The following is a 19,719-nucleotide window of genomic DNA, read 5'->3' as shown; positions in this document are numbered from 1 at the left end:
CCATTGGGCCTCAGCCTGACTCCGTCGGTCAGCTAACAGCAGGATTCCAGAGGACACTGCCTAACCTGGGCAACACCCTTGCCGCCACCCTCGATAGGTGGGGGTAAAGAAGAAATACACTGAGCCAGTTATCCTGTCCTCCCGTCGCTCTGCAAAAGGGGGTGCCCTCCCCTGAAGCTGGGGTTGGGGAACGGGTGTGTCCTGTCAGCCCCAACTCCCTGTTCCGGGCTTCAGGTAGCGGGAGGGCAGACCAAGGCACTAGGGCTCTCGGCCGAGTCTGGTCCCCTCCACCCGAGGGCAGCCTCTGGACGCCCACTCGTCCCGCAACCTGTGAGTTAGTGACGGGTGGAGGCGAGAGGGCTCCTACCGCCTCCAACTGGGCTGTGCTCCCCGGCCTCCCACATGCACCTCGGATCAGGGAGGGGGGGCCCCCGGGAGCGCGCATAGAAAGGCATGAGCGCGCACCTGGTGCAGGCGGTCCCGTCCTGCGGGCGCAGGGGTGCAGGGCGGGCGCTCCAGGGAGGCGGGCGGGGGAGGGGGCGGGGGAGGGACAGGGGAAAGGAGGGTGGGGCGGGGGCGGGAGGTAGCAGCGCCCCCGCACTCCCCGCGTCTCACACACTTGCACCGGTCGCTAGCGCGCAGCCCGGCGTCGCCCCACGCCGCGCTCGCTCCTCCCTCCCTCCTCCCGCTCCGTGGCTCCCGCGCTCCTGGCGAGGCTCAGGCGCCGAGCGCGCGGACGGTCGCACAGACAGACAGCCCCGAGGACCCTTCGGCCCGCGCCTCCCGGGCGGGCTATGTTGATTGCCCAGCCGGGGCCGGCCCGCGGGATCAGCACAGCCCGGCCCGCGGCCCCGGCGGCCAGCAGGGACTATGAACCGGAAAGCGCGGCGCTGCCTGGGCCACCTCTTTCTCAGCCTGGGCATGGTCTACCTCCGGATCGGGTAAGGGCTGCCTGCGCCCTTTCCGCGCGTGTCTCGGCAAAGTTGGCACGGCCCAGGGAGGGAGGTGTGCAGCCTGCGAGCCTCTGCGGGCCACAACTTCCACAGCTTCTCCTAGAGGCGGGGTGGGCGCGGTGTGGGAGCGGTGGGCGCACAAAGGCCCCCAGCAGGCGAACGCCCCAGGAGATATAGGCAGGGGGACTGGCCATCCTGAGGACGTCTGAGTCTGGAATCACCCAGGACCAGAGACAGCCGGTAGGGACGCTCCAGCCTGAGGGACTCTGGGGAGGGCTAGCTGCTACAAAGGTTCAGCCCATCCCGGCTACCCTTCGGACCCGCTCACAGGGGCAGCAGGTCCAGCAGGAACACCAAGCCAGGACCACAGCCGCTCTCAGGGAGCTCAGTCCCTGAAGTCCGTGAGGAACTCTCTCCGGAGGCGCGGACACAGCCGCTCTAGAGACTGGGCAGTCCCCAGGTGGCAGGCGGGGCCGGTCCGTGCAAACAGGGAACAGGTACCCTCGGAAAGGACATTCGCTGACAAAAACAGAAACCGCCGCTCGGAGCCTTGGCACTACCCAATTTCCAGGGACCCTTAGACTTCCAGGGCCCCTTCCCGGGCCAAGGGGACAGCACGTCCCACCCCCCAACAAACACAAAGGTGGGACGAGAGGCGGCCCGAGACACCCAGGGAGACAAGCGCTAGAGAGAGGCGGGACACCCCGCCTCCTGGAACTGGGCAGCCTAGGCGGCCGGGCGCTCGAGCAGCCCCCCGGCTTCACCCAGCGTTTCTGTGGAGGTGGGGCACAGGGGCGCTCTGGCTGGAAGGTGGGAGGGGGCAGCTCGGGACCCGTCCTGGGGCTGCTTGTGCAAAGCCGGTCACCCTTTGTATTTAAGACATAATGGGTGTGAGGCTCGGAGCGGTGGGGGTTGGGGGCGTCTAGGCATGGATAGAGGTCCTGGCGCCGAAGGGCTCGCTTGGTAGGTCTCACGCACCCTGCCCCTCCAGCCCCCAGCGGTGAACCCGCTACCGCTCCTTTTGGGGAAGTGTGGACTGCAAGGCTGCGGCGAGGGGGTGTGTGTGGCAGATCCTTTGTGTTTTGTCACTGCTACCCCCACCATCTCTCCCCCTTCGCTTCCCAGTCCGCGTCTCTGGAGCGGGGATTTCGCAAGCTGTCGGGCCGCGGCGGCTAGCAGGTGCGTGCGGAGCCGACCAGGGTCCGCCAGTCGGACCAGCGGCGGAGAGGCGGCTGCGGGGCTCGCGCACTGCCAGCCTGCCGGAGTGTTTTTTAAGTGTTATTGATTCGCCCGCGTCTGTGTGGCTTTTCTTTTTTCCCCTGCTTTAATCTTCATCTTGGCCCGCGCCCCGCCGCCCCGCGCACATCCAGGAAGCCTGTCGGGCCGATTGGCTCGGGCCGCGTGCGGCTTTATCTCCTTTTTAATTAGAAACGGGGAGGAGGGATCCGGGTGGCGGGGAAGAGAGAAAGGGAAAACAGCAGAAAATAACCTCCCCTGGCCGCCCCGCCCGCCCTCGGGCCGCCCTCCCACCAGCGCCACGGCCTCCCCGGATTGGCCCTGCGGGGGCCCTGCTGCCCGGGAGGGAGGGAGTAAGGGAGGGAGTCCTGCAGGGCGCTGGCCTTCCGCCCCAAGCTGCCCTCTGGGGTGGGGACAGGTCCAGGTCGGGGAGGTGGGAGTTGCAGATGACGGGGTCAGGAACTGCTGCTCCCTGCTCCTCGGGTTACTCATCTGTAAAGTGGGCATGAGGGTTGACGCCTGAACGTCCCTAAAAGGGTTTTTCCAGTTCCCAAGATGTGACTGGATTCTACCTGCTTCTGGCTGATGGTGGGGCATCTGTGGTATTTTTACTTTACTCGGATAGTTCAGGTGACTCCAGCACTAGCCTATTACAACAATCAGATTCAGTAAGAATAATGATAATTACAACACCACTACCGCATTGATGGGGCACTCACTATGTGCCTGGCACCTTCTAAGCACTTTCCATGTTCTAGCACATTTGGTTTTCACAGCAGCCAATGAGGTGGGACTAGTTATCAATACCCTAATTTAGCCGTGGAAAAACTGAAGTGCAGAAAAGGCAGGAAGCTTGCCTAAGATGGCACAGCTGGTAAGTGAGGGAAGCTTAGATGGGAACCTAGGCCAGAGCCTTAGGGACTAGTCTATTACACCTATGGATTTTTGGCCCCAGTGTGCCAATGTGTCCACTCTCTGCTGGTGTAGAAATGCCCTGGTGGCCAGCTCGGTGCTCAGAGGGTCCTCTTGACAAATGATGCCAAAACATCTCCACTTAATCTTCTCATGCTGCTTCTTCTCCAGACATTCCCAGCATTCTAGTGTGTGTTAGACTCTGGTTTAGGGCTGAGATGCAGATGCAAAGCCAGGCTCTCCCACCTCCAACACCTGCTAGCTGAGGACCTTCCTCCAGGTCCCAACCTCTGTGAGCCTCAATTTTCGGATATGTGAAATGTGTGTGATGATTGCTGCTCCACAGAGCTGTGTGGAAAGGTCACATGAGCTGCTGCTTGTGGCAGCACCCAGCATACTGCCTTGGCACATAGTAGGGACACTGCTCAAGTTTACTGATGCATTTCATGCATATTTGGGGGCACCTGCCATGTAGCAGGTACTCACCCAGAGCCACATCTTTGAAGTGCCACAATCCATTTTTTCAGTCGTCATTTAGTGAACCAGCAGACAGCCTCCCTGCCCTCAAGGAGCTCATCCTCTCAGGAGGAAGACAAGTGATCAAGTGAGCATGCAAATTAAAAGCAAACACATACATGAAAACATTTCAGTAGACCATGAGTAATCAAGAATGTCCAGTAAACAAAACAGAGATTGTGATGGAAAGTTATTAGGGGTAGGGAGGTGAGGGAGGCTCCCTTAGCTGGGCTGGGCAGGGAGGTGACCCTTGAGGTCATGTGAATAACAGCAAGAAGCCAAGCTTGTGAAGATCAGGGGTGAGAGCTCTTCCAGAGAGAGGAGCCAGCAAGGACGGAGCGCCTACTGCAGGGAGAAGGCTGGCACATTGGTGGAACCTAGGGAAACAGGGCAGGACTGGTCAGCTGTGTGCTTGGAGGGTGTGGGTCTACTTCACCTCCGGAAGTTATTGATACAGAACCTCACTGTAACAAATTGCAATTCCAGAACAACTGCCCACAGCTGAGCCCCAGGACAAGGCACTTGCCCAGTGGCTCTACCTGCAGCTGTAACACTGCCACCAGGCCAAGCCACCACCACCCTTAGCCTGCCTGGTCCCTCTGCTCCTGCCCTGGCACTGCACAGGCCTTTCCTACATGGAGCGGGGACCACCAGGTCATGTTAATGTCCTGCTTACACTCTTCAGTGCTTCCTGATCCTGCCTGATGCCCTCAGAAAATGCCAGCCCTCAGCCATCTCCCCTCCTCAGGTTCTCCCTGTTTCTCAAGCCCCAGTTTTGCATCAGCTTCTATTCCTTGAAGATCCCAAGCTTGTCTCCCTCCTAAAACTTTGCATTTTCTGTTCCCTCTGCACAGAATACACTTCTCCAGATCTTCCCACAGCTGCCTTCTGGCCATTCAGATCTCTGTTCCAATGTCACCTTCTCAAGGAAATCCTCCTTGATCACCTCAGCTAAAGTGGCCCCCACTTCCCTCACCACCCCCACACTCTAGTTGCCATCCCACCATCTTCCTTTACTTTCTTCATAGTGCATATCATTGTCAGAGATGGCCTGTTTTATTCATTTTTAACACCTGTGTTGTCACCCTCCCTAGTTCCTTGAGGGCAGGGTCTTGCCCGTCAGGTGCACAGCTGTCTGCCAGCATGGTACCTGCCATATGATGGATATCCCATATATATCAGTGAGTGAGTTGAGGAAGATAAGAATTCCCCTCGTAATAGTCACACACATCCTTTAAGCCAGTGGTGCCCAGAGCGGGATGCACGTACTCCATTGGCAGCAGGAAGAAAATGCCAGGACTTCTACTTACAATTACTTTTTAAGGTATTTTCAATAATAAAGCATATGTATACCTGAGAGTATATGTTACATATACATTTAAAAAACAGATTTTTTAACAAACATTAGTGCACCCATCCCTCCTTCAGAGGCACCTGCTGCATGAAACTTTGAAGTCATCATTTCCTTGCTTGCCTTTACAATTTTGCCAAAGAGATAATTCCTTAGCAACACAGGGCTTCTTTTGCATGTTTTTGAACTTCATCTCAATTACATCCTACCATAAACTCAAAGGCAACTTGCCTTTCTCACTCAACATAATGTTTGTGACATACATCATCTTTTTTTGTTTCCACAAAGGAAATCAAGTTTCATTGATATTGAGTGTACGCATTGATACAAGAGCCTATGTAGAAATTGTAGGGTTTCTAGGCGAATGGACGTGAGTTAGGGGTACAGGATAAAAAAGTTGGGAGACCACTGCTGGGGGGAGTGGGGTGGCCAGGGCTGGACACCTAGGAAGGGTCCCTAGGCCATGCCCTTTTGCTGGCCTAACGCTCCATCTGTCTGTGTCTCTCCCTCCAGTGGCTTCTCCTCAGTGGTAGCTCTGGGCGCAAGCATCATCTGTAACAAGATCCCAGGCCTGGCTCCCAGACAGCGGGCGATCTGCCAGAGCCGGCCCGACGCCATCATCGTCATAGGAGAAGGCTCACAAATGGGCCTGGACGAGTGTCAGTTTCAGTTCCGCAATGGCCGCTGGAACTGCTCTGCACTGGGGGAGCGCACCGTCTTCGGGAAGGAGCTCAAAGTGGGTATGTGCTCACCCAAACACCCCAGCAGAGTCTTACAGACCATAGGGAGACCAGAATACCCTCGGGTATCTTCTGGAACTCCCTCACCTACCCCTGCTAGAATGCCCTTCAGTATGGGGTCCTGCAAGTGCATTCACTTGCATTCAGGACTCGCAATGGGGGTCAGGTCTCTGGTTGAATCCATACCCGCCCAACTGTTTATTGACAGAGGTGCAAACCGGCAACCAGTGACCCGAATGCTAACCTCTGATACACACAGTGCTAATGTTGTGTTTTGAATTGAAGCCCAAACTTTAAAACTTGTTGTTACACCTAAAAAATAGGAATTTCTGGCTTCTTTTGAAAAGTGGACAGATCTACTCATAATTTACATGTGTACCCGCATGGTTGCAAAGTACTGAAACTGAGAACACAGCTCCCTTTAGTTGTAGCAGTGAATAGGCAACCCATTCACTGCCGCAGTCCCCACCACTCCCTACTGCTACCCAGCCTGCACAGTCCTGTGGCGTGATTCGCTGGACTCCTATGGACTTTTACTCTGCAATTGTCTTATGGGAATAGTGCCTGCAGACACACACATACACACGGAGTTTTGAGACACACATTTGACATCGGAAGCAATTATAACACAAGTCCATAGAAAAGGTGACAGAGAGAGCAATGCTGGTCTCCAGGAGGCCCTGGTCAGTGGGGGAAGGCCACGCTGTGTGTCTTCTGGCCTGTGTGCATGTGCATTAGGGGACCAGAAACTGCCGCAGGCTCGCTTCTGCACCGTGAACTTCCTGAAAGCAAGGTCAGCCTTGGATACCTTTGGGTATCCCCACTGCCTCCCCCTCATGTCACACTGCTGTCACATCTGGGCTCCCAGGCTGATCCATGCTCCCTCATGTCATCTCCCTTTTGTCCCCCGGCCATCCCTGGCAGACCCTTCTGCACCCAGCAGGCAGGATCATCCTTTTGAAATGGAAATCAGATCATGTCACTGCGCTGCTTAAACCCCTCTGGAGGCTTTCTTGCATCAGAACGAAATCCTCCTGCTCATCTGGCTGCTGCTGACCTCCGCCTGCCTCTGCTTCCATCTTCCCCCTTCGCCTTGCTCACTTGGCCTTGTCCTTTTTCCCAAACACAACACACTGGACACCACCCATTCATTCTGCCTTAGCTCCTTTCCTTACCCCCGTGCCCCTCACACTGTCTTCTAGAGCCCTGTTGATCACCTATCAAAAGTCCCCTCTCACCTCAAAGCTGCACCCCCTCAGCCAAGCACTCCACACTGTCTGAATCCATTCCCAACTGGTTTGCAATATCAGCCTCATGAGGGCAGGGCTCCACCCCCATGCTTACCATGAACACTTTCTTCCCCTTGCCTTTTGGAAGGAAGCACAGCCTCAGCCAGCCTGCAGCAGGCCTGGTTTTGCCCCCATATTCTGTGAGTGCCTTCTTACTCACACCATATGGGACTGCAGGCGGGATCTCAGTATGGGGTCCTGCAGGGGCACTGACTTGCATTCTAGACTCCCAGTGAGGGCCAGGTCTCTGGTCGAATCCATACCACCCAATAGTTTATCGACAGAGGTGCAAACCAGCAAGCAGTGACCCAAATGTCACCCACTGATACCCAGGGTCACTGGTGTCACTTGGGTCACTGGTGAAGTTGGCAGAGGGCCTTTCCACAGGTAAGCCTTTTCCAGGGTCTTTGTTGTGCCTTCCACCATCTTCCCTGCTTCTCCCTCTTCCCAACCCTCGGGCTCAGTTATCAGGTGGAAACAGAGGTCCAGAGGGAGAATGGGACTGTCTCAGGTCACATAGTGAGTGGCATCAACACTGGGACTCCAGTTAGGCTGCCAAATCCGTCTTGTGAGCCTTCCCTTGCTGTCACCTGTGGTTTTTGTGCTTTCTTCTACTCAGACATCACACACACACACACACACACACACACACACACACACACACACACACACACCATTCCTGGGACCCAGGCCTGGGCTCCAGCATTGTTTTCAACCTGTGGCTTCCAATATATAAGATATTACAGATGAGGAAACTGAGGCTCAAAAGGGCCTCACCCAAAGTCAAAAAAAGTGAGTGGCAGGGTCTCTCAGGACTGGGTTCATTCCAGTACAACCTTCGGTCTCAGAACAGCCAGTATATCAGCTGGCATTGGAATAGTCCCCACAGAGGTCCGGGGTGCAGCAGGAGGGCTGCAGTGCAGGGCAGTGCCTGGACAAGGAGCCCCTCCTGTTGAGCAGCCCCCAGCTGGCCAGGGTTGTAGAAGTGAGGCTGGGGAGGAACACTGCCAGGGCACACCAGTGAGGAGCAGAGTCCACTGACAAGAGGCATTCTAGTGGGCTTGGCAGGCAGAGGGGGCTGGGGAAATTTCAGCAAAGAAAGGTGCCCAAGAAAATCCATGGGACAGCGATGCTAGGACAGTTGGCCTGGGGAGCCTGGAAGGAAGTAGGAGCTGGAGCCAGGAGGTATGTAGCCAGATACAGATATGGATGTAACAAGTTTGAATTTCTGGGTGGGAGCTGCTGGAGGATTTTGAGTGTGTGAGTGACTGCCAGAGGATAGGCTGAACTTATGGAATTGTCACTATGCAATGATTTTTGGCCCACAAAAATGGCAACATAATATGATTCAACCCAACAGGAATTTTAGAAGATTCATCAAAGAGTGGGTATAAGTTCAATTCATTATAATACTTGTTGATTTATTCATGCATTCACCAACTTATTGGGTGTCCATTGTGGATGGAGATGGCTGTTCCAGTGTGTGTGGCCAGGGAAGGGCTCTGGATTTGTGAGGGAGGTGAGGTATGGGCATGTCTGTGGGGAGAGCATGTCAGGCAAAGGGAACAGTAGGTGCAAAGGCCCTGAGGTAGAACATGCTTTGGGGGTGGCTTGAGGAACAGCAAGGGGGCTGGGGTGGCTGAAGTGGAGTGAGGGAGGCTAAAGGGGAAGGCTTAGGGAGCCAGGAGGTGGATGGTGCAACGTCCCTCCGGCCAGGGCAGGCGTCTGGATTTCCCTTCATAGGAATGGAGACCTCCTGAAGGGGCGACAGTAAGGGAAGGACAGCATCCAACTTTGGATTTAGCAGCATCACTCTGGCTGCTAGAAAAAGCATGAACTGCAGGGTGGGGTGGCAGTGGGAGTCAGGAGTCTGGTTGACTCTTCCAGGAAGGAGGTGATGGTGGCTCAGCCTGTGATAGCCATGGAGACCCGCTTTGAAAGCCACCAGCCAGTAGGGAGGGAGAGTGACAAACTAAAGGCCAGCTAGGAGGGAGGAAGGATGACAAACCAAGGGCCAGATAGGAGAGAGGGTGACAACCTAAAGGCTTACTAGGAAGGAGGGAGTCACCCTGGCCTGGGCTTCTAGGGTGGTAGCAGTGGGAAGAGGAATATGAGTCAAGACAAGCCCTGACAGTCTGAAACCCCCTGAGCTTAGGTTTCCTCATATGTAGACAGGTGTCCTGCTCCAGGACATCGAGAAGCAACCATCACATTTAGGATCTCTGGGATCCTCCCTAGTGCTCTCACCCCCGTCAGGTTGCAACTTTCTGTGGATGACCAACTAACAAGGGCTGTCTTTTAGGGGTGAGGATCAGGGCTGTGGTCTTCCGCATTTGGAGCTGTGGCCATCAAGTCCTGACTTTGAACAACAGGACCCATTGCCTGCCTTTAAAGAGAAATTTCCCAAAGCTCCACCCCATACTTCTGCTTACATATCATTGGCCAGAACTTAGTCACATGGCCACACCTAGCTGCAAGGGAAGCTGGGAAGCATAGTATTGTATTCAGAGTGGACATGATACCAACTGGAGCTCTGTGACTGAAGAGGAAAAGTTCTTCGTCCCATGCTTGGTTCCCTTCTGAGCATTCTGGTTTCCTGCATAGAGCTGAGGGGCAACAATGGGCATGTACCAGGCAAGGCCCCCTTGCCTGCTAGAAACTGAACGCCAATTCAAGCCACCTCTGGTGAAAGGGGGACTCATGTATGCCTACGGAACTGGAGTGTCAGGGAAAGGTGCTTAATTTTGGAATGGGCTGGATCAGAGGTAGTTTTGGCATCCAGCAACCCCAGGGCCACCTCTTGGGGCAGCATGATGGCCTTTGCACCTCCAGTGCCACAACTTCCAGGTTCAAGTGCCCCCAGGCCTTGGCCTTTCTCTGGGAGCACCTGCAGAAGTTTTAAGATTCATTCGGATTGGACCAGCTAATGGGGCTTGACTTTCGGTTGTGTACCCTTCCCAAACTAATCACAGTGGCCAAGGGCAACAGTGCTATTTCTGGCCCAGCCTGGGAGCCCCACCCAGACCATCTCTCAGGGGAGAGGAACTGCTCACGAGTATACTAGTCTGCTAGGGCTGCTAGAACAAAGCCCTGCAGACCAGGTAGCTTAAACAGCAGAAATGTACTGCCCAGTTTGAGAGGCTGGATGTCTGAGATCCAGGTGTCTCAGGAGCCTCTCTCTTGGGCTTACCACCTTCTCCGTGGGTTCTCACATGGCCTTTCCCCTTGTACGTGTGCCCCAGGCATCTCGTGTCCTGGTCTCCTTTTTTATAAGGACACGAGTCATATAGGATTAGGGCCCATTCTAACAGTCTCATTTTAACCTAATGATAAGACTAAAGGTCCTACCTCCAGATGCAGCCACACTCTGAGGTATTGACTCAGTCCATAGCAATGAATGACCAGAGTGCAGCATGGACCAGGCTTTAGGGAGAGGCATAGGGGGTGTGGTGGACGCTCAGAAGTGAGACCTCAGGATGGAGGAGAGGTCTGGACAGTGGAGATGGCCCTTGATCTGGGACTTAGAAGGTGGGGAGAAATTTACCAGTCAGTGAATGGGATCCCAGGCAGAGGAAACAACAAGGCAAAGACACGGTCATGTGAGAGCTAAGGAGGGAGCGAGCAGGGCCTGCAGCTGCAGGAGACGATCCTCAGGGAGCCCTCTGTGAGATGGCAGGCTAGCTGTGAAGACCCTTGAATGCCAGGGATTATTTGAGTGGGGTGTGGCCCCACATCAGTTTGACCAACTGCTACTGAGGTGCAGTGTGACCTTTGAGGGGTCTAAGAAGGCCTTCACTTCCCTGTAGACATTTTTTTTCTTTCTTTCCCTTCTTTCCTTCCTCCCTCCCTCCCTCTCTTTCTCCCTTTCTTTCTTACCTTCCCTCCCTCCCTCCCTCCCTCCTTCCTTCCTTCCTTCCCTCCTTCCCTCCTTTCTTCCTTCCTTCCTGGCAGGGTCTTGCTCTGTCACCCAGGTTGTAGTGCAGTGGTGCAATCATAGCTCACTGCATCCTCCACCTCCTGGGCTCCAGGAATCCTTCCACTGGAATTATAGGCACAGGCGACCTCACCTGGTAAATTCTTTTCTGTTGTTTTGTAGAGATGGGGGTCTCACTGTGTTGCCCAGGCTGGTCTCAAATTCCCAACTTCAAGCAATTCTGCCTTGGCCTCCCAAAGCAATGGGATTACAGGCATGAGCCACTGCACCTGGCCATTTATTTTCTTAAATAATACAGTGACCTTCCTCGAATTCACCCCGAACACAACTTGTCATCCATCTCTGTGAGCCACCCTCATGTCTCTCCCTCCCTGGCTACGCTTTCCCTATCTGGAATCTTGAGTTTCCCATTCCCTTGCTTATTTATGTTAATATTTCATATGGAGATCTTCCCCAAAAGTAAATGACTTCATTTTGGTTGGATTGAGTTGCTATTGTGCCAAGTTCCTCCTCCGCTGGCCAGCGGCGCAGCTCCAACACCGGGACTGGCCAGCTGCATGTCTGCCCAGTGAGTGGGTGAGAATGGCAAGCTCACTAGCATCCTGATTTTCACTTCCCTGAGAAGTGATGAGCTTGAAATCTCTTTCTGGCTGTGCGTGTTCGCTTTTCCAGGAGTTACCTCTTCGTGCTTTTTGCCCACTTTTCTGTTGGGTTGTGGGTTCTCCCACTGGGTTTGGTCAGTGTGGTTGCAGTCACAGTGCAGGGAAACCAGGCAATGCCTCGGGATGAGTGGGTTCCTTGGGGTGAGTGGGCTGTGGGGGGCTTCCCTCTATCTTGTATCTTTTCACTGAGGATCAGTGTGGACCAGGAGCCAAGACAGCCCTTTCTCATCTATCACCTCATTGGGTCCTTGGCACCCCTGAAAGAAAGTGTGTCCACCTCCGTCTCATTCCTAGGAGGCAGGCTTAGAATCAGGCAGAGGCTGACCAAGATCATGTGGCTGGGTTTTGTGGCAGAGCCATAATCCGTCGTGAGCTCCCCCTTGCCTGAGGGATTCTTCTGTTTGTGGGATCCTGCCAGAGTTGAGATTGTCAAGTCGGCCATGTATCTGAGAACCCCTTGTCTTGTTGCAGGTGTGGGGCTGCCAAGTGAGCACTGAAATCAGAGTCACATGGCCAGGTTTGCATCCTAGCCCCATCCCTTCCTTGCAGATGACTTTAAGTGAGTACTTCGCCTTTCTGATAGTCTACAGAATGGGGGAGTCACACACCCACCGTGCTAGGTGGCAGTGGCATTACATGATACGGGATGTAAGAGCCTGGCATATCATTATCAATTGGATGCCATCCCCTTCCTGCTTCCAGGAGGCCTGTGTGCCCATGTCACATGAACACAAGCTCAAGGAACCCGGGACCCATGCTCAAGATTTTATTGGTGATTATGAACCTAAGCTGACCATTTTGACTCGACCTCCAAAACATATCCCCCAATGTGTCCAGTTTTTACCACTTTCACCACCACCTCCTGATTCAAACTGCCATCTTCAGGGACTTGTTGCCAGGACAATGACATCAGCCTCCAGCTGCACCCCATGTCCTCCCTTTCCCCCTGCAACCCGCGCAGCCATCCAGCATGACATCTTCCCGTGTTGCTCGGAGCGTGGCATCCTGCTGTGTAAAACCCTCCCGCGGTTTCCTGTTGTTCTGAGAATAAAATGCACACCATCCCCTGCTCCTTTGTGGACCTCTGCCAAAGTCCCTCCAGCCTCAGGGCCTTTCCCTTGCTGTTCCCGCTGCCTGGATGCTCTTTGCCAGCTTGGCTCGCTCCCTCTGTCTTTCCATCCTCTGCTCACCCATCAGCCCCTCGGAGAAGCCGTCGTTACCCCTCTCTAGTGTACACTGCCTGTCCTTGTCCGCTTCTCTCTTCATGTCACTTTGTCACTGCAGGATGTATTCTCTCTGACTTGCTTATCTGTGCAGCGCTGTGTAGTAGTTCGGCCCTGAAGGTTCCTGCTTGGTCATTTACCAACAGTGAGCCTTGACCAAACAGGAGTGATGATGGCACCGTTCTTACAGGTGGGAGGATGAGGTTACCTACTGCACTCAGAACTGTGCTTGGCACACAGGGAGTGCCCCATACATTGTAGCTGTGTTGTTACTATTGTCTGTCTGTCTCTCTGGCCAGAAGGTAGCTCTATGAGGGAGCAGGGGCCTCTGACCTAGTTCTTGGCACATGGAGGGCACAGTCTCCGTGGAGGTGCTCAGCGGATGTAGGGACACCACAGGTACCAGAGAAGCCCTCTGCCCCAACTCCTCTCTGCAGCAGGAGATGATGCAGAGGGCACTTGGGAGAAGCATCTGAGTGATGGTGGGCAACCCGTCCTCACCTGCATATGCAGGTCTCCACTCAAAGGCCACCTCCTCCAGGAGATCTTCCTGGACCATCCTGCCTGAGACAGCACCCTCTACCCTTCCCCCACAGGGCACCATGCACTGTTGTCTTTACAGCACTTACCACTTTGGGAAGTGACTTTGTTTACTTGTGCGAGAACCCATCTGAAATTTGTTTTCTCTGCCATCATGAGGCTCCATGGGTCCCAGATCTGCTGATCCTCTTCTCCCCAGGCCTCCTGCGTCTTTCCTGGGGCCTAGCACACAGTAGGTCCTCATGGAACACGCGGAGAAGTGCATGGCCCCCAGGCAGGTCAGCTCCTTTCTACCTCGTGTGGCCCCAGTTGCTCTGAGCCCTTGAGGACAGTCCTGGACTTGTTTATCTTCTGAATGCTGGGTCTGGGGAGTAACTCATGCACAGTAGGTGCTCCGTTTTCTCTGTTGTGTGAGTGACCACTGTTCATTCCTGAGCCCAAATACAAAACTGCACGTTCATGTCTGCACATCTTCATTTAGATCCGTTCTAGCCAGGCAGTCTCATTCATCAAGATTTTTTTAATGTCAGTTTGACCAACCATTCTGTTAGCTCTCCTGTCCATCTCTGCATTGGCTTAAAATGGGATAAAAATGTTGACTAAGTCAGTGCCTAGGAAAGATCCCTACGGCATGATTCACGAGGAGCTCTGCCCAGGATCTTCTCAGCAAATCACCAGGTACTGGGCTCCACTACTGCCAGCTGCCCTGGGGAGAAAAGGGTATTTCCATGGACAATAAAATGGGAGGACTCAGCATATTGTGCTCCCTGCTCCTGGAGAGTCAGGATGCCTGCCAGCATAAAGGCTCTGAAAAGTCCTGTAGACAAGATAGCAGCTTGAGCCGACTCAATCTGCAGGGTCCACTCATTTCCATCCATGGACTCACTGACTGTACAGTGGAGCTGCCCTTCAGGGGAACACATACTGGGGAATATCACCCTGGAGAGCCTCACAGAATGACCATACTCAGAACATGGTTTATGGATCAACTTGAAATCTACCAAAAAGTATATTCACCCACTACCAATTTCCATATCTTTCCCCAAAGGTACAGAAGAGGCACATCTTAGCTTCTGACTTTGCCATGGACAGTGAAATCTATTCTAATCCATATTACCCTTGAAAGTCCCTTCAATCATGCATAAAATTCAGAATACCTGAGTTTCCATACAAGTACAGGAGAGCATGAACATACATATAAAATGTATATATACAATGCAGTATATAGAATGAAGAGTACATATCTACAATATAAGTCTAAAATGTTTTAACTTTTTTCTGGTACATTTGGTTCAATTTATGCAAGCTAAATGTTCATGGGATAAGACTCTCTCACCTCTATGTTCACTCATTTATTCATGTCTTCATCCCACAGAAATTTACTAGAATCTCTGCAGTAAATGCTGGGGTGCAGACTCTGTCTGGGGCACTTGCTGTCTGGTGGGGGTAAACTGGGAAGTCAAGGCTGAAGAGTGCTCTGGGGATCTGGTGGAAGAGACACAGGCACTGGGAGATGAGCACAGAGCTGCTTTCAGGGGTCACCTGAAGTAGGGGCCCTCCACAACCCAGGAAGGGAAGAGGAGGGGCGGCAGGAGGGGCGGCAGGAAGGGCTTGGCGGGGTGACCCAGACAGGAGCCCTGGGATCCAGAGCGGCTTGGCACGCGAGACCGCAGGGTGTGGGGTGTGGAGGGCAGAAGAGGCTGGGCAAAGAGGTGGGGCCAGGCATCCCACAGGGTTTTGGGACCAGACTCAGGGGGTTTGCTTGGGAGGGCAGTTGTCAGAAGGATTTAATCAGAGGAGAGACAGGATGTAGGAAGATAATCAAATTCTTTGCACACACAGAACTTTGCTATGTCTCCAGCATTATCATCGGCAAAGAAACGGTGATTTCCCGCCATGTGCTCCTGGGGATGGGTGCATTCTTTTCCACATGCTCACGACCTCCTGTTTGGTACCCTCCTGCCAGAATTTTTCCAGGGATGGGCACAAATGACCTAGGAGTCAACCCCTGGAGTCCACCCTCCTGTGTCTACAATCTGGGAAACTCTGATGCATTTCTGGGCTTCTGCCTCTGTTGAATTTGTCACCACTTCTCTTGGACAGTCACTTAAGCAGCTCTCTCCTCTCTCTGAGGTGACTGCCTGGGATGAGGGTCCCATGTCTAGGAATCCACACACCTTGCAAAAAGGACTCCATTACTTTTTTCCTTCTAGGGCTGTCAGAGTGCAACACCATGTCTGGTGAGCTGGTGAATGCTTGGAGGGATGGATTTGAAGACCTTTCCAGTGAGAGAGACAGAAGCAAGGGGCGGGCCAGCTCCGCTTTCTCTCTGCCATTTCTTAACAATGCGCCATCTTGCCCAAGCAAAAGACCTATTCTTTCCTTATTCTTGCTTAGAATGCAGCTAACAAAGGACTTTTTGTCTCGTTTGCATTTTTTTTTTTTTTTGCAAGCCTCAGTTCATCCTGGGTTTTAGCTCTCCTGACACTATTCTTTGAGATGAGTCTTTTGTTATAATGTTCTCTTTCCAGCTTTCATATGGTAGGCAGGCAGGCGTGCGCACACTCATGCACACACACACACACAGACACACACACTTGCTTTCACAAGCGCATTCATTCATTCATTCAACTATTGAAGCTTCACAGATAAACAATCCAGGTCCCCACAACCTAGCAGCAAGAAACTGATCATTCAATTCAATACAAAATAAGGATATACAAGGTTCTGGGCCACAAGTGGAGGGAGGGGATATCTGGGAGGCCTCTCAGAGTAGGGAACTTGGGAGCCGTGGCTTGATGGATATGGTGCCAACCAATAATGCATCTAATAGGAGCTACTGTTTATTGATCCCTTACCAAGTGCAGGCTGAGCTTACCATGTGCATTGGCTTATTGAATCCTCGCAGCAACCCTGGGAGGTAGATATTTTGTTATTCCCACTTTACCAATGAGGAAATTGAGGCCTTGAGAGGTGAGTTAACTCACTCAAGGTCCCACCACCAGGAAGAGGCAGCCAGGACGTAAACCCAGATTTATCTGCCTCCAGGGCTCTGCTTTAAAACCTCCTGGGCTACATTCACTGCCCCTCAGCAGGCAGATGGAACAAGAAGGGCCATTGCAGGCTGAGGGAACAGCATGTGCAAAGGTGCGAAGCCAGGAAGGAGCAGATGGTGACCATTGGGAAGTGGTCAGCAATGTGCTCTGGCCTTGCTCATTGGGAAGAGAGACCCTTGGACAGAGAAAGATAGAGGCTGGGGCTTGCACACGCCCTTCCCCAGTTTCCCTAGCTGTGGGCCTGTTACCTTACCAAGCTCAGCCCAGACACAGCTCCCTGTACCCCCAAATCTTCCAGTTGTTCACTGAGAGTCTCCCTACTTCCTCTTGATAAGATAGCCCCACGTGGCATTCTGAACCCAGAGGGGCTGTGAACTGCCATGCCACGAGGCTGGCAAGAGCAACATTTTTCCATCTGTATATTTTCCAAATCATATATTTCAGCTTGTGTCACTGCAGATTGCTTGCTCTCTGACCCATTGGCTTTAAATAGCAAAAGAAAAAAAAAATACAATGCACTTTGTGGTTTCCAGTAAGATACCGTAAATACACCCAGATAATATTCCGGTGCAAACCATTTACTGTGGCTGCATAGGGCGGTGGAATGGAATCTTTCAGGCAGGCTTGGACATCAGTTTATTTCCTCTGTACCCGCCGGGATCGTTATGGAGCTGGAACCACAGAGGGCGTCAGCTGGGCTCCCCGTTTTCATCGCAGTGATAATACTCATTGTTCTTTATCGAGCACCTTCTGAGGGCTCCATAGAGGCTTCATTCCACAGAAGTCTCATTTAATTTTCACAACTTGGCAGTGTCCTCCTAAGAGTTCCCATTTCATAGATGGGGAAGCTGAGACTCAGAGACACAGAGTTCTTGCTTGGGGCACCCCGGTGAATGAGAAGTAGACAGGAGAGACTGACAAGTTCCATCTTATCAGAGTTCTGAGCTGAAGTTACCTGGGATATCCCAGGAGGGAAGGTCCCTGGGCTTCTGGGAGCCAGAGGAGCTTCTGGTCTTGCTGAGTCACTGGTGACCTTGGGCAAGTCTCCCATCCTCCTGGAGGCTATCATTCCGGTAGGAGCCCTCGGGCTTTGTGTCTGTGGCTCTAGGGATCTCTTCTCAGATTCTGGGGAGAGGTAGGGCTGGCAGAATTTACAGCCGTCCACAGCCTCACCTCCTCTGGTGCTGCACTGGCTCACTGGCTTTCGCCACTAGCTGAGCACACCATGTCAGGCCATCACTCAGGGTGTCCCTTGGCCTGATGCCTTCTTTGCCCCCAGAGAGCCTCATGACCTCCCCACTCAAGTCACCACCCCAGATGTCCCCTGCTCCCATCACTGCCCTGTGTTACCTTCTTTAAAGTCCTCAGCTGCCACGGAGTGACATGATCCTGCTACTTGTCCTACGAAGGCAAAGTCATGTCTGAACTCCTCATCTGAGTATTCCCATGCCCTTGAACAGTGCCTGGCACATAGTACAGGCTCAAGAAATATCTGCTGAGTGAAGGACCAGATAGCTTGGTCAGGGAGGCAGAGGGGAGGGCAGGATTTGAACGAGGTTCTTCCTCTGCTCCTGGGCAGGAGTGAGAGGCAGGTCCTTCACAGCAGGCTGTCCCCACTGCCAGGAGTGGAGGGTCTTATCCTAGAGGGCACACAAGCCGTGGTGGCCAAGCCCAGGGTCCACTCACATGGATGATCTGGGCAAGAATGTGGGCCTGGAGTCAGTAGGACTGGAATGATTATCAAGACCTTGAGGCAGGGGAGTGGATCAAACTCTGGGGTCAGGCTGTCCAAGTTTGAATTCTCACGGGTTGTATCACATGGGCCTCAGTTTCCACATCCGTAAACTGGAGATAATAGCGACCCCCACCTCACAGGGTTGTTGCAGTATATTGTAGATCTATACTGAGTGCTTAGAACAGAGCCTGGTGAATAAGAAACGTTTCGTATGTCTTTGCTCGGCTTTTTATGAACTATATGCCGTTGGACATATGATCTCATCCCATTCCAGCAGCAATACAACAGGCATCTTCGAACCACCCTTACAGGTATCTCCTAAGAGAAATGAGATGGCATTCGGGAAATTACCCACCTGAATGAAGGGGTGCCCCAGGCAGCTGAGTGAAGGGTTGTTCCCGGAGCACTGGGCAGGCCCAGGGACCAGGGGAGCTCTCAGGAGTGGGGAGGCACAGCAGGTGACCTCCAGGTTTGCATCCTGCCTCTTCCTGAGCAAGTCACCTCACCTCCCCAAGCCTCAGTCTCCCACCTCACCTGGGATGAGTAAAGGAATCAGGCAAGGATGGAGTCTGAGATTTATTTTAAGATTCCAGGAGCCTTTTCTACTTTCTTTCTACCATCAAGCCCTGTTCTCAGCTCAGCAAGCCATCCAATTTAAAGGGTTCTGATCCATTATTTATTGATAAGTTTTAATTGATAACAACTGAACGCCATCTCGTTTTAGAAGTAAGTACATTTTGACAAGAGCTGATGTCTTCAGCCAGAAGAATCTCTAACCATGGGGTTTCCGTGCACTGATGGGCCAGGAAGGGAGCTGGGGTGGGGCTGAGGAAGGATACTGCCCAACTTGGGCCTTGAATCCCAGCTCTGGCCTGTTTCTAGCTGGGTGACCTCAGCAAATCACTCTAACTCAGAGCCTCCATTTCCTCAAGTGTAATACCATGGGGAATGATGTCTATACTGGGGAATGTTGAAAACACGGCACAGTGGGCCAAGCCTGGGTCTGAAACCTAGTAGGTGCCCAACAAATGTTACCTTCTCTCCACTCTTTCCCATCTTCCTAAAAAAAAAAAACAAACCCAAGTGTCTGGCTAACTCTGTGCTGATGCCCTGGGGCAGTCTTGTTTTGATGAAGGGGCTAGGAGATGGGCTGTAAGGGGCTGGGGTTTATCGCAGGCTCCACATCTGCCTGTTAGAGCCTCTTGGAGCCTCAGTTTCCTCATCTGCAAAATGGAGAGGCTGTTATTACCTCCCCTGAGGGTGGTTTTCCTGGGGAATGGATGGGCATCTTCTAAAGTGCTGAGCATGGAGCCTGGCGAACACTAAGCAGCCATTAAAGACCATGTGGTTGAAGGCACACAGTCCGTGGTGACCAAGTCAGAGCTTTCTTTCATTCATTTATTTATTCCACTGCTATTTCCTGGGTACCTACTGTGTGCCAGGCCCTGAGGACACGGCAAGGGACATGACAAAGTGCTTATCTTCAAAGGAATTATATCCTAGAGGGGCAGGGGACATGGTGGTAGGGCTGGCAAGGGGAACAGATAATCAGCAGATAAGTCTAAAATGGCG

At 53.0% G+C, this 19,719-nt stretch overlaps 1 protein-coding gene across 2 annotated transcripts in view; it reads left to right on the top strand.

The window, feature by feature from the left end:
• The first annotated feature begins 259 nt into the window (after positions 1-259).
• Positions 260-19,719, top strand: part of WNT7A (Wnt family member 7A) — a 62,953-nt gene continuing 43,493 nt past the window's right edge. Inside the window, exons 1-2 of one of the 2 annotated variants that reach the window (XM_037730130.1) lie at positions 260-330; positions 5,482-5,708. In XM_037730130.1, the coding sequence (XP_037586058.1) occupies positions 5,612-5,708 (97 nt within the window). In that variant the 5' untranslated portion in view covers positions 260-330; positions 5,482-5,611. Of the gene's footprint in view, positions 331-567; positions 942-5,481; positions 5,709-19,719 lie in introns of those variants that run through there. The other variant, XM_017505033.1, reaches the window with a different exon arrangement.

The sequence above is a fragment of the Cebus imitator genome, unplaced genomic scaffold (assembly GCF_001604975.1).
Source record: "Cebus imitator isolate Cc_AM_T3 unplaced genomic scaffold, Cebus_imitator-1.0 Scaffold332, whole genome shotgun sequence".
NCBI classification, from domain to species: domain Eukaryota; kingdom Metazoa; phylum Chordata; class Mammalia; order Primates; family Cebidae; genus Cebus; species Cebus imitator.
Note: the sequence above shows the minus strand (reverse complement) of the source record. Positions and strands in the feature narration are given on the sequence as shown.